This window comes from Aulonocara stuartgranti (assembly GCF_965226115.1).
Source record: "Aulonocara stuartgranti genome assembly, chromosome: 4".
NCBI classification, from domain to species: domain Eukaryota; kingdom Metazoa; phylum Chordata; class Actinopteri; order Cichliformes; family Cichlidae; genus Aulonocara; species Aulonocara stuartgranti.
Window position 1 is genome coordinate 4311524 of NC_138942.1, and position 15106 is coordinate 4326629.

Sequence of the window (15106 nt, forward strand, 5' to 3'; positions counted from 1 at the left end):
GGTAGGGGCCAGAAACAAAGCTGCTTTAAAAATGGGTACATATTACACTTTATAATCCCTGGTATAAATAAATATAGACTATATTTATATAGCAATATAGAGCATTTACACTTAAAAAAAACCCTTTTAATCCTTTTTAATGATTCTGTGACTGTATTAAAAAGAAATTTCTTAGCCATCTTAGCAATTTGGTCATGCAAGTAGCCTGGTGTTTGCTAACATTGGCTTGAAATACTTCTTGGTTTTAGGTGTCAAAACTGAGTTTGAGACAAGATGCCTACATAAACTGAATACCCAATAATGTGGTTAATGTTACCTGAACAGCCAACTGAAATGAATGACTGTTTACCGTAACAGTTAGCTGGCTAATCTTAGCTCGCTTCTCTGCTAGCAAGTAAGTTTTTATTTGGTTGGAGACTGTGGCCCTTTCTCAATATGTGTACTTGAGTGTCGCAGACCAAGTATTGTTCCAATTGTCTGTGAAGGTTCTCAGTCATCCAGGTCATCGTAGTCTAAGGAGCTTGGAAAGAAAAGCATCTGGACTTCTTTAAGTTGCTTGAAGACGTTTCACCTCTCATCCGAGAAGCTTCTTCAGTTCGAGGGTCAAATGGTGGAGAGTCCCAGATTTAAACCCAGTGGGAGTTTCCCCCCAAAAGAGGGACAAAAGGACCCCCTGATGATCCTCTACCTAATCACATGAGCCAAGGTGTGAAAACGGGTGTGGGTCACAATCAGCCAGGGTTTCAGGTGAGCTCATTGTGAAACCTGGCCCCACCCTATCATGTGATTTCCTGAGGTCAGATGGCCCAGGATGTGAGTGGGCATTAAGGCGTCTGGGAAGGGAAAATCTCAAAACTGGATTATAGATGGCAGACAGTTGGTGTTGTAAGCCACCGCCTCTGTTCAAAGACAGTCGCTCACAGTGGACATAGATGGCTTCTTTCACTCCTCTTTCAAACCATCTGTCCTCTCTGTCCAAAATGAGAACATTGGAATCCTCGAAAGAGTGTCCTTTACATTGCCCAGACCTCTACATTGGAGAGACCAAACAGCCACTTCACAAGCGCATGGCACAACATAGAAGAGCCACCTCCACAGGACAAGACTCAGCTGTCCATCTGCATCTAAAGGACAAAGGTTACTCTTTCTTATTATCCAAGGTATGCTAAACTGGCCATCTATTGTACTGTGGATGCTCTTAGATCCAACCATCTTTTAACTTACATGTCAACCTATTAAAACAGGGATTCCCAAAGTGTGGGCTGGGACCCTCTTCGGCCATGAAGGTCCTGCAGGTGGGCCGTAGTTTACTTTAAAAGAATTTACTAAATAAATTTACTTTAATAAGTAAATTAAAGATTTTGGTTGGTTGTAATATCACTCATTACTCTTTCTTGTGTCTTATGGTTGTGTAGCATTAGCAGTTTATAACCAACTACCTGTGTTGCTTGTGTTTTTTGAATAACAATTTCAAGGACATACATCACTTTCTCTTGCATTTTGAGTAGAGTGAAGGCTTAAGGTGATGTTGGCCTCGTGGCATTTTCTCTTATGTAAGTGAGCCGCAGCACTCCAGACCTGAGAATGGCTTCATTAAAACACTGGCACTAGAGAAGCACTGAATATATGAAAAACACTGTGAAAGATAAACCAATTCCCGAACAGCAGCTTGTGAGATCCATGTTTACCGGCTTCTGCAGATCTGATAGCAAAGCAGGAGCTCCACCCACACAATAATAGCAAAAGTACCGCTTTGTTTTTGAGCATTCTGCTTGATGCTTTATATTTAGTTTGATGGGTACCACACAGAGTGTGCTGTGAATAAATCTTCCCTGGCTTTGAATCTACCCCAAACTTTAATCCTGAAGCATCGCTCACCAGCTGGAGAGGTAAACCTGGATGCACATGACTGATATTGTGTTGCTTAAAACGAGCCCTGTCCTGCTCTTTATTTCACATGCTGGAGTGAAAAGAAAGAAGCAGCTGGTAGATGTTGTTTCTCTCCAGCCTGTGTGACAGCAGTACAGTGGTGAACTCATGCTGTAAACAGTGTGAGTCAGTGTGTGTTTTTGTGCGTTTGTGGATGAAGCAGCCTGCCTGGATGCCCATGCAGTTTGCAGCAGCGGTTGACATGGCACAGAGGGTATCTTGCAGTGCCAAGAGGGAGGACTCGCAGATGGTGAACATTACATAATTGCAACTCAGAGAGTAATTGAAGACGCCGTGGACCATGGAGTCTGTATTCAGGCTGAGTGCTGGGTGTGTTTATCTCTCACACTACATATTGTCAAGTTTACAAAGTTAATTTGTTCGATTTGAGCTGTACAGAAGAAATGCTTTCTCTTTGTTTTCGGTGATAGTCTGTCTCTCTCTCTTCCCTGAAGCCTCCATGGGTCACCTTCCTCATCACCACATACGTTTACTCACGCCTGACCTTTTTCCTGCCATGCGCATGATCCAGATAAAACTCTAACCTTGCTTGCGTCCACATTTAGTTTCCTTCCCGCAGCACTTCAGCAGCTCTGTTTCAGTTGGGTCATAACTCGTCACCTTTCTGTCTCCTCTCGTTTCTTACTTCAGATAAACTGTGTGACTTTTCCTCTGCCTGGAGAAGGTCCGGAGCAGCAGCTCCTCAAGCCCGACGAATGGAGCTACTGCGATTACTTCTGGGTGAGTTCCTCAAAAACACAGAGACGCAGCAGAGTCCTGACTCGCTCCCGGGCTTTATTTTTGCATCTCCTGTGACAGCATCAGCAGCCTTAGAGGCGGAAACCTTTGTGAAGTGCAGCCGCTGTTTTTAGCTTTGTACATTACTCTCTTTAGCTTTGGCTTCATAGATTAAAATGTAAACAACGTTTAATTTTAGAAGTCCATTTTAACAAATGTTTAAGCATAAATGTATCTATTTATATACAAGAAAGGTACCAAGAATGAAGCCAAGCTAGAAGTGCCTTAAAACAGCACGGGGGCAGCTCCTCCAGTTGGAAAAGTCTTCTGGTTGCACAAAAGTCTTCAGGAAAACAGCCCTCGATTTCGATTCTCTGCGACCTCAGTAAACACTTTCCCGATGAGTTGCATGTCATACTGAACAACAAGTGAAGCTCGTTCTATAAATTATGGTCATCGTGAGCGTCAGAGAGTAGGATTATCTGAGATATTCACTTACAAGTCATCAGGAAAGGAGCTTGAGGTTTCACTGTCAGATCCACACTTCACTCATTACGTCTCATTTGAAAAACACCAACAGGGTGATGGTGAAACACTCACATAACACATGATCTTGTCCTATAGGCCAGCGGTCCCCAACCCCCGGGCCTTGGACCGGTACCGGTCCGTGAGTCGTTTGGTACCAGGCCGCGAGAGTTGAGGCTCAGGTGTGAATGGTTTTCAGAGTTTTTATCGGTTTTCAGCGTTATTTTGTTATCGTTTTTATCGTTTACTCGGTTTTCCTTGGTCTTTTCACGTGTGTTATGAATAAATCTTCTTTTTTTCGGTACTAGTTTTATTTTGTTGTATTTATCCGCGACACCTTAAAGGCCAGTCCGTGAAAATATTGTCGGGCATAAACCGGTCCATGGCGCAAAAAAGGTAGGAGACCGCTGCTATAGGCGGACTAGAAAGTGCCATAAGATTTCTGGTACCTAAATTAAAGACTTCTGGTAGACGCTCATACACCAGGTGAGATATTAATGACTAATCTCGTGTTGTGGATGGATCAACTTAGATGTTCTCTGACCCATCTTTGGTGTCTTCTTCCTGCCATGTGACAGTGTTTTTCTTTGCCCATCGGGTGCTGACTTTACCTAAGTGTAGACTGAACAAGCAAATAAAGGAACCTTTCACTAATGAAGAAAAACCAGCCACAGAACATGAATCTTTTCTTGACCGATCAATGTTCAATGTTCTGAATCCAGAACTAGAATATTTTGGTATCTAATCATCATTAAATCTGAAAATGTGGATAAGCTTAATAAAAGACAGGAAGTCCTAAAAGTCCTATTTTGTGATGAAACTACAGACATGAGGATCCATGCAGCTCTTCCCTGTAAAGTGATTATGTTTTCTTTGCAAATGTGACGTTGGATCTTCCATTTTTCTTACCCAGCACATAAACTAGCCTTTTCAAGCATTACACAAAGGATTTGTTTTATTCCAGTCAGCACCTTTTGTTGACCATTTGAGCAAATCTTTGCCGCTAAAAGCAAATAAAAGCAAAACACTCACATTAAATTATGTGCGCTGACAGAAAACGGTCAATATGTCGATCCAGCACTCTCCTTCTCATTTAACAAAACCTGTTATCGGTTTTCATGCAAACACAAATGACGTCTCTCCCGTGGCTCCTGCAATTTTCCAAACATTACCATCCTTAATTAGATTTGTACACAAAAACCCTTCAGCCTGTCTAAGTGACTGAAATCCAATCCTCGTCCCCCTGCCGCCTCTTCTGCTGCTGTTTGGCTCCTCGTTTGCGGCCTGTCATGTCGTGTTGCGATGTTTTGTCAGCTGACCTGCTGCTCGGACCTGCTGTGCGACATGAATCTGACACTTCTGTTCCTCTTTTGCCGTCACAAATGATGCCGAGCTCCGCACATCCCGGCCCGACCGTTCGTGTGACATTCATGTGCTCAGAAAAAAAAAAGGAACACACACATGTAACACACACACATGTAACACACACCCACCCACCGGTGACTGACGCACGCACACCAACGCATGCCCTCCTTGACATGCAAGTGTGAGTCACGCTTTCATGAGCACGGCTTGTGACTCAACACCGGCAGCTCATCCTCACAACACCGCCCGGTCCTCCACACGCTCTCAGATGTAAACAACTAGGAGGTGTTAGTGGACGGTCTGTCCGTGAACTCATTGTTGCTGTGACTGAATGATGCGCTCCTCTTCCTCAGACCGACAGGAAAGACCCCCAGGGCACCACGTTGGTGACGGGCTTCGAGGTTCTCCTGCAGAAGCAGCTGAAGGGCAAACAGCTGCAGAAGGAGATGGCCGAGTTTATCCACGAGAGGTAACGGCTCGGCTCCGCTGGAAATAAGCAGTTTGGTGTCAGGAGATTAAATTAATTAACTAACAAGAGTTTGAGACACACAGCTGCTCTGGAGTCAGAAATAATCCCAGAGCTGGAGCTGGAAAACCACATTTTGTGAATGGAAGGATTACCAAGGCTATTAATGGAAAAGTCTGGTCATAGTCTCGATTGTCTTGTAGTCTGCACTGACTTTATAAGTATTTTTTATCCATCTAAAGTCTGATCATCTGACCCCACTCTTATCCACCCACTGAGTCATTGCGTTTGTTTTTATTAATTCCACACTCATTGGTCTCTTTTTCCTACCAGTAGGTCATTATCACCCTAATAAACACTCGCGGTGTGTTTTGGCTCTGCTCCACAGTGCGTCTTCCTGCCCTCACCCCTCCCTTACCCTGTTTCTACCAGTTTCTTCCTGTTAAAAGGGAGTTTGTCCTTCCCGCTATCGCCAAGTGCTTTTTCAAAGAGGGTTGTCGGAATCGTTGCCGTTTTTATCTTACCATATAAAACGCTCTAAGGCGACTGCTGTTGTGATTTTGTGCTGAATAACTTAAATTACATTGAAATAAACTGAATAAGCAGGGGTCGTTCCACCCTGTGAATGCATGCTGTAGGTGCTGATTACAGGTTATTAGGCAGTAAAAATCAGCATCGCTGAGAAAGTTCAGATCTCTAACACTGAGTTCTTTGTGTTTTATCAACATTTCAGTTTCAACCTGCTCAAAGCATGGAGTCTTCTTCAGTTTTGCTGTGTACAGATTAGAAATACACCCGAGGACAGAACAGTGCTTTCCAGTAATGTAACTGGACACTTTATACACACCCTCGTTTCTTCCCAATAAGAGTTTTGCACTTGTCTGAATGATGCAGCGTTATCGCATCTAGAGTTAGTATAAAACATGGCAGAAAGACTCCTGACAAATGCTGGATGTAGGCAACACATCACTCCAGTCCTCGCAGAATTTAACCAGCTTCACACTCGTTACAGAAACAAATGTAGGATCTTATTAATTACTTTAAAATCTTCATGTGGTGTGGCTCAGGGTTATTACACACTGCTGTTACAGGTCCAGGTTTAAACCAAGAACAAACACTGTGGAACAAGCGTATTCACACTCCTATTCAGTCAATCATTTCATATTTCAACACACCTGTCGTGTAATGTTGTTGTGTTCAGCTAAGTAGCTAAGTAAGTCAAGTTAATAAAGTAACTAAGAGTTAACTAAACCAAGTTTGACACTATAATGAGTCTCTGTTTGAACTTGTGGTTCAAAGAGGTATCGCATGAGCGTATCAGCTACTTAATATTTTTTAAAAGCTAGAAGTAAAACTAAACTAAACCTCTTAAAAACTGAAACTGAACAAAAAATAAACTGAAACTAAACCAAACTGAACTACGCCTCTTAAAAAGTGAAACTCAAGTAAAATAAACTGAAACTAAACCTCCTTAAAAGTGAAACTGAACAAAAAATGAAGTGAAACTAAAGTAAACTAAACCTTAAAAACTGAAACTAAAGTAAAACTCTGTAATAAAGCATTTATTTTTTTCGCTCTCTGTAAGAAATGGGAAGCCTCTTAGCCTGGTTGATGTGTATGAAAGCTTTTCGACGAAAGCATACCTAAAATGATTTTATTATGTGCAGCACATTAAATCCACACACAGTAAACTTGCAGGTTAAATGATCCCAGACATTCCCCTGTGTGGTTTCACTCTGTTATTAGAGAGCTGTAGATCTCAGCAGGATATTTCTGGGCTCAAAATGAGCCTTTGGGAGGTCACCGTTACACATTAGCACGACTGATCCACAGCTTCATTAAGACAAAGAGTCAGTGTTACCTTCCTTAAGAGAAGTCTGAGCTTTTTCCTGTTATTTCTGGGTATTTTACAAACAAAATGCCTTTTATGGTTGAGTACGCGAGGGTGTGCCAAATCTTCTCGTATGCGGGAAAAATCCTCCTACTGAATCAGAACCAGGACGTCAAAAACACCACAAATAACTTTTACATCCGATCTCACGCCTCCCCATAGAATTAGCTCCACCTTATCCAACAAAAGCTCCATTCACGTCGTGGGAAGTGAATGAGGAATCTCCTGTGAATATACTTAGAATTGACTCAAGATTCCCAGTTCCTTTGGGAAGATTTCCACTCGGAGCTGACCTTTTCCCATTTCTCTGGGTTGCTCGGTGCCTGTGAGAATTAAGTCAAGGCATTAAGTCAAGGAACGGGCCTGGTGACCTTCTTTGGGTGACAGATTTACTCAGGTGTGGCCGGTAAATGTGAGGTAGTGAATGTCACAGAGGGCACAAACACGGCTACCGGGGCTGAACGCAGCCCGGGGCGAAAATTAGTAAATCTCACAATGAAGGCGTGAAGAGCCGCTCTGAAAACGAACTGCTGTAAAGCAAAGCAGGGGCTCGGCTGGGCTGCCGATGCACGAGGGTCAGAGCTATGCCCGGTGTTGGATTTTTTAAGATTCCTGTCAGAAAAGTATTTGTGTTAAAGTATTTTCTTCCAACCACTGAAGCTGTTTCTGTCTGTCCTCCCTTGAGCCAGGCAGCTGACAGTTCCTCATCTTGTTGTTTGTGTTTCAGGATAAAGATTGAGGAGGAATATGCCAAGAACCTCTCCAAGCTGTCTCTCAGCCCCCTGGCAGCGCAGGAGGAAGGGTGAGTGCAGTAAACAGAAGCTGTGAGATGAATCAGTGAGTGCAGCTCAAAAAGCTTCCTCTTGAAACAGGAGACAGTTTCAATAATCACCAGAACCGCTTCTAAAGATAGGACGATTTTAAAATAGATTCATCCTGTTTGTGTTTGATGCTGCTTTCAGAGATGACTCCTGTCATCGTGTTTGTCTGTCGGCAAAATAACACGACGGCCTATGAGTCGATCCCAGAAGCAGTTGGTAGAAAGGGAAAGGCTTGGCAACGGTGGACTTTAACTGCTTTCCCGACACTCATAAAAACTGTATTATATTAAATTAGATGCAACCTGAAGATCAAATATCAAAGAATTCAATGAGATATATAAAAAAATGTCCAGTAAAAAAGTTTAGGTGACCACTTTAAAATATTATGATATTTATAATATTATAATTATAAATATTTATAATATTATTTGAAATGATTGAAAAACACAGCATTGATGACATGGGGCCATATTTACTAACTAGTGACAAGATTAGATGTGAGAGGTGGGAACTCTGAGATTTGTGTGACTGATCCTGTTACATGTGTATTTCCTTTCTCAAGACATGAACTATAAAGAAAATATTTAAATCAAGTGTGCAAGCAAACTGATTTTATAGCCTTTGCATTTGCTGCATTTGGTGTTGGCCTAAGAAATTTACATTACCAATGGTTTGTGTTTCTCTTTTCTTTGTGGGGTGTATGCACACTGTATGTAGAAGATGCACATAAGGCCCTTTTCCATTAGTACCTACTCGGCTTGACTAAAATGTGACATCATCAGACTGCATGCCACCGATTGGCTGGTCAGTAGCATCACTTGATGAGTCATGAGAGCATCTCTCAAGCCACAGACCGAGGAGCGGGTATATTCTTGCCTTGACGTCCACCTTTTTTTAAAGCGTTCGTGTTGCATATTAATGACGTTGCTATGACGACAACCAGAGGCGTTGCTATGACGGCAACCAGGCACGTTAGGTACGCTCAAAAAAATGAAAGTGGGCAGTTATTACATTTACAAAATTCAAACTTGTAATGTGAACAAAATAATTTCATGTTTCTGTGGTGAACGTAATTAAATCATGTAGGATCTGTATGAAATTCAACAACTTAATTTATTCTTGTTGAGATGACAGTGGCGTGGAGGTTGCTGTCCATTTTTTTATTCTGTTGTGACTGAGCTACAAGTGCTCTGTATGAAACCAGTTGTCACCCACTGGTTTGTGTTATCGTGAAGCATCAACTTTAGCGTTTTGACCGCCTTCATGTTAGGGTTTTGTAGCCAGAAGTGACCATATTCAGACAGAGTGCTAAGTTACGAGCTAATGCTAAAGGTGCAGCCAGAACACAGAAACTGATACCTGCTAATTAGTGCTAACAGACTGAAGTACTCATTCAATAAGTATTCTACTACCAGTATTCATTAAAGCCTATGCAGACTATGTCGCATTATCAGGTAAGTCCATAAACATTCCCCACACTGCTTCTCTGCTTTGATGTCATGATTGATCAGTATGTACTGCTTTGCTCTGGACTGACCTTTGCTTGTATTGATCAGTTTGGTCGTAGGATGTTCACAGGGCAGCAGGAGGTCAAACCAATTCTTCAAAAACACTCAGATCGTTATTTATTTCCCCCACATTCAAACATACAAAGCATCAGGTCAAACATATACATAGAATATCAATAATTATTTTTGTTTGTACAATCTCGAGATCATCTTAAAAGACATGGTAACAAATTCTGCTCATTTCCAGCTTCATGTTTTCATTCTGGGACTAGAGTAGCTTTGCATGACTCATAGTTTAAAATAATCCATGTTTATCTTAAACTGGGGCTTGGTTTAGCTACTTGAACAAAATAATTCATTTGACCTCCTCTACTTTTGTGGCCGCTCTATATTTAAACCAAATTTCTTCTCATTGGCTGCTGACATCTGTTCTCAGTGACAGTATAAAGCTAAGACAAAAAAAAAGGAACGGGCTGGTACTTTTAAAATGTTTTTCTGCTCAATTTGAGCTTTCTCAGTGCCTTCTTGCTACATTCACCCATTCAAACACACACATTCACTTTTTTATGCCTAAGCACTTTTAATCTAACACACAGTCCAAAAGATGCTTCAGGATCAACTCAGGGTTCAGTATCCCACCCAAGGGTACTTGGACGTACAGGCTGGAGGAGCCAGGGATCAAACTGCTGCCACTAAAAGGAGAGTTCAGAACCAGAAACAATCCTGCATTCTTATGAAAGTAACTCAAAAAAAGAAAAGCGTGTTCTACCTTTTGTCAGTTTGGTGAAATTTTCCAACACAACCAGGCTGAAGAAGCTTTGGATTTTTGCAAACTGTCAGTCACATGTTTGTATTGATGTTCTGAGCTTTTTGTGTCACAGTACTGGGTCTGTGACGCAGTGTCTTTGTGTGGGTTTTAGTTATATTCTTTGATTATTGTGATTCATGGGTTTTGGTTCTGCTTGTGTTATATTTTTAGTCCTAGGATTTTGGTTTCTGTTATTTTGTCTTTTTCATGTTCCTCGTCTTGTGACGCTCGTCTGCGTGTTCCTCCATGTTCCTCTGTGTTATACTTCCTGTTTTACTTTGACAGTCTGTGTCCTTTGTCCATGTATTCTGCTTTGCTTCCTTTGTCTCATTAGGTCTGATTTGTCCCAGCTGTGTTACCACCTGTTCCCCATCCTCTCGTTGTCCTGCTGGTGTGTTTAAGTCCTGTGTTTCTCTTTGTCAGGCGTCGCATCGTATGCTCTCCACGCTGTGTTTTCTCCTCTGTGTTTGTGGTAGCTTTCTAGTTAGCTGTTCAGTTCTGTTTTCTAGTTTCCCCAGATTTCTAGTTAGTGCTTCGTGCTTCGCGTTTCTGGTTTTAGTTTCCTTATATTCATGTTTGAGTTTTCCCAGCAAATAAAGCTGCTGCTTTAAGTTTTTGCCCTTTATGAGTCCTGCATTTGGATCCTTCCTCCTGCCGCTCACAGCACACTACATGACATTTTGATCCATGGCCTTGACAAATATGATCCTTTGGTATCATTTATAAAAAATACTGGCAGCTGCCAGTCCACCTGTGGTATCAATTTGACATCCTAAGCGACTTTGTTCTCAAACTTGGGTTTCCACTCTCTCTGCCCAGCGGGTGACGACAATACTCCATCAGCCTTTTACAGCTGTCGCTAACACCGAAAAGAAGAAACTAGTAATGAATAAAAGCTAAACTTAAACGAGCAAATTTATTTTTTGTTTTGTTTTGTTTGTTGAGGTCTGCACAGAGTCCTTTGAGGACTTTCTTTGTTTCGTTATATATAAGCTGAGACCATTATTTGAAACTTTGCTCGGGTTCTGTACGTATGGATTATTTATTTTGCTGCACAGAATCTGCTTTTGCTTTTTATGCTGTTAAGGTAATAATTCTGCATCTTGTATCTGCTTCGTTTGTACACTTTGACCCAACCGTTCAATGCTTTTGATCTGTGAGTTTAACTTCTTTCACGTCGATGTTCTCTCAGGACTCTCGGAGAAGCGTGGACTCAGCTTAAGAAGAGTCTCCATGATGAGGCTGAAGTTCACCTCAAGTTCTCCAACAAGGTAAAATCTACTCATATACAGATTAAACACCAGGATTGAATTAGTTGATCAGCTCTACTTTAGCATTATTATTCTATCCTGTAGACAGAATCATGAAGGTTTTTTCTTCTGCCTTAAATTTTCAGTTTTGTGCACCTTCAGGTCAAGTGTTGAATGTTTTCAGTCAGCTGTGGAAACGGATACTTGATCCGACCACATCCTGAGGTGACGGGTTTTGTTTACTTCAGCCTCGCCTGTGTTGACCACAGAAAATGACCCGTCTGTGAGTCCGATTACCGGTGATGCAGAAACAGCATAGTGGCTTCAGAGGCAGCCTTAAATAAAGCAAAGGCAGCCTCTGAGCTTTTCGTAGCTCTCTGTTGTCTAATTAATTAGCTACGTATTCTGACAAGCCCCACGCCGAAGGCTATGCAGGCCTTTCCCAGCTCCAGCAGGGCTCCATGCTTTGTTATCATGGGTGGAGGTAAAGTATAACAAGGCGGAGGAATGAGGAGTCTTATCAAGCCTGCAGAAGCCGCAACTTGTTTTGCTCTCCGAGTTTTAAATAAGCTACAGTTCATCAGTAGCTTCAAGCTTTGCCATTTGCACCAGATTAGTATTCAGCATGCAGAACCATCAGTGCTGAAAGGCACCTCGCAGTCCATTGAAATGTCATTTAAAAAAACAAATCGTAATATTGGACAAACTTTTGCTGAGAGACAGAGACAGTTGACACCCATTTAGCTGCACTTTTCCACAGTTTAATAAAGATCCAAGTTAAATGCACTGCCAATGTATGTATTGATTTTAAGGTGCCTAAAAACTGCAAATTGTGCTGTTCACACTTTAAGATATGGATCCAATAAACATAAATGGGAGTAAGTTTTGATCCAGGTAGACATTACTAACCAAACTGTGGGCTGAAACGCTCCATGCTACATCCCCCTGTCAAAATTAAGCAAAAAACAATCAAAATCCACAAACATGTAAATCCCAGAAACATTTGAATGGTGCGTGAGGTCTCTGATACAACCCCATAACTCTGCTGCCGGGCACCAGGGAGTTAGCCGCTACCAGTAAACACTGAAAATTACCTAAAGCTACAGACTACCAGTGGCTGATGCAGTAAAAGGGCAGGTGTTCTTCAGAAAAAAACAAAGTATAAAAGACATGGTAACAATCGTAAACATCGGGTTAGCTTTACACCTCTAGAGCCGCTCTTGGAGACTAAATGCTTTCTTCTAGACTGATAAAATCCATCTATTTTCTTCCACTTGTCCAAAGTTGGGTTATAGTGGCAGCAGGCTAAGCAGTGTATTCCAGATGCTTTTGCACGATGTGATCCAGATGATATATAAAGTCTCTCCAGCTAGTTGTGGCTGAACCAGAGATTCTCCTTTCAGCTCGCTTTGACCAAAAACCTCCAAAGAAAGATACGAAGGAGGCATCGTGATCAGATGCCCAGAGGACCTCAGCTAGCTCTTTTCAACACAGAGCCTAGCCACCCAATGGAAACTAGTTTCTGCTGTTTGTATCCACGGTTTTATTCTTTCGGTCACTTACAACTCGTGCCCATAGGTTAGGGGTGTCACCACCTGCCAACCTGTGAGGATCAGGAGTGGATCTTACTCATATAGATGAAGTAAAGCCAAGGACCACTCTTTGGAATAATTCATTGTATTCAGATTTACATCACAGGTAAAATTAACCACACCATGAGTGCTGTTGGTAGATTGAAGATTCTAGTTCGTGTATATCCACTTTTTTCTACTTTAAGCTCAGTTTAAACGTGGACTCAAGCTTTAATTTAACTTTAATTTAATTCAGTTAAATTCGGCAGTTCCTCAAGGACTGTAAGGTAAAGACTCTGTAATAATAGAGAGAAAACCCATCAAATGACCCTCTTTGAGCAAGCACTTGGTGACAAAGGGAAGCAGAACCGGGCTCAGGGAGGGGCACCTAAAACAGCTCTGCCATAATTGCTGAATAGCTGAGTAAAGCTTAAAGTCATTCTTTAGATTTATTTCTGATTTTGTGCATGGGTGGGTGGTTTTGTATTTGACTGCATTTTACTGAAAATGAGAGAGCAAAGCATTAGGAACACCAGAAAGCTCTTAAAGCACGCTGCACATTACTGATATCTGACTGCTTTGTTTTCACAGCTCCACACGGAGGTAGAGAAGCCCTTGCTGACCTTCAGGGGCGACAACTTCAAGAAGGACCTGAAGAAGTACGACCATCACATCGCCGACCTCAGGAAGCAGCTGGCCAGCCGCTACGCCAGCGTGGAGAAGGTGCGTGGTGATGCCGTCGCTGACATGCACACAAAACATGCAGTAAAGCTTCACGCAGACGAGTCTTTGTTTGGATCAGAGTGATGACATAATGATAGCAGCTCCGGTACCTCCTACGCTCGGCCCTTCATGGCAGTCGGTGTTTTGTTGCTGCTTCCCACCTGCTGTATCAGCTCATGAATGGATGCGGATTCTGTCTTGCACAGATCTTTTTTTTTCTGCTTTTCACTTTTATTTTTGTGGCATGTTGTGGTGGGTGGCAGCAATATGTGAACACTGTGTTTTCACTGCCAGAAGAGCTAGAAGCAGAGCCAACAACCTCGCTTTGTTGGCAGTTGTTCATGCACCGTCATTTCTACTAGAGATCTAGGGAGCCTTTTGCTGTTTCCATTAAGATTATTGGTCTTATTAGTGCCACACATAACATAGGTGGAAATCATTTCCTACTTGTAGAAAGCCATTTTTATTCTGTTTTTATTTTGCTGCATCGTAGTTATTCAGCAAAATAAGATAACGCTGTGTCGGTTGGTCCATGAGGCGACTCAGGAGGGTTAAGCAGCTTCCTGTCCACACTGTGTATGTTGGGGAAGGCGTTCAGCTGACCTTAGCTTAGGACATAATCAGGTCTTGGAAGGAATGCTTCTCTTTAGTCCCAATGACACTCCTTCTATAGTGGAGGCAGAGTCTGGTGGCAGTGGCAGGGTGGATGAAGTTCACTCTGATGCCCTGAGTTTCTGAAAGCTCTGGATGATGTGGGGCTGTTGTGGTCGACACCTCAGCGATACTGTGTGGAAGTCATGAAGGCTTATGCCAGGGTGCTGGAGAGGACCCATTAGTCACACTTTGGATTCAAGGAGAACGATGTGCCAGTCGTCCTGAAACACTGGACCAGCTCTTTATACTCTCAATGCTATGCGAGGATGTGTGGGAGTTTGTCTAACCAGTCTACATGTGTTTTGTGTACTCAGAGCATCTGGATTTTAGAAGTATAGGGTATTGAAGTCCTCCTGTGCAACCGCTATAATTGCTTGGCCCTTTTATTGCCAGCTGTAAGTCAGATTCATCTCATTGGGTGTTGGACTCTGCGACCATGGCTGTCCAGATGCTGTTCAGAATTTTTGTGGGCCTCGGGATCTCGTCGCTGCTTTTGCAGATCGTCGAGCGTTGACCTGCTCACATTGGGCTGTTTGCAGACCAGTGTGAAGCAGCTGGAAAGAGAATTGCATCTCAGTCTGAGGCCGTGGTTTTTGGTATGAAAAGGGTAATTTTCATTACCCGCTGTATTTGCAGTGATGCAGACATTGCACTGGTCCATCGTGGTGAAGAGAGAGCGTGAAAGTGCAGTCATTCAGGACAGCCTCAGAGTAGAGCCGCTACTCTTCCTCCACATTGAAAGGAGCGATTATTAGGATGCCTTCTGGGCGCCTCCTGGGTGAGATGTTCCAGACTTGTCCTATCAGGAGGAGGCCCTGGGGCAGACCCAGAGATTTCTTGGCTGGCCTGGGAACACT

General features: G+C 42.6%; 1 protein-coding gene across 4 annotated transcripts in view; it reads left to right on the plus strand.

The window, feature by feature from the left end:
* The window catches only part of gas7a (growth arrest-specific 7a), a 57793-nt gene that overhangs the window by 30375 nt on the left and 12312 nt on the right, over positions 1–15106 (plus strand). For all 4 annotated transcript variants that reach the window (XM_082531051.1, XM_082531053.1, XM_082531052.1 and 1 more), the window contains 5 exons: positions 2581–2670; positions 4911–5026; positions 7642–7716; positions 11244–11322; positions 13464–13595. In XM_082531051.1, the coding sequence (XP_082387177.1) occupies positions 2581–2670; positions 4911–5026; positions 7642–7716; positions 11244–11322; positions 13464–13595 (492 nt within the window). The remainder of the gene's footprint in view (positions 1–2580; positions 2671–4910; positions 5027–7641; positions 7717–11243; positions 11323–13463; positions 13596–15106) is intronic.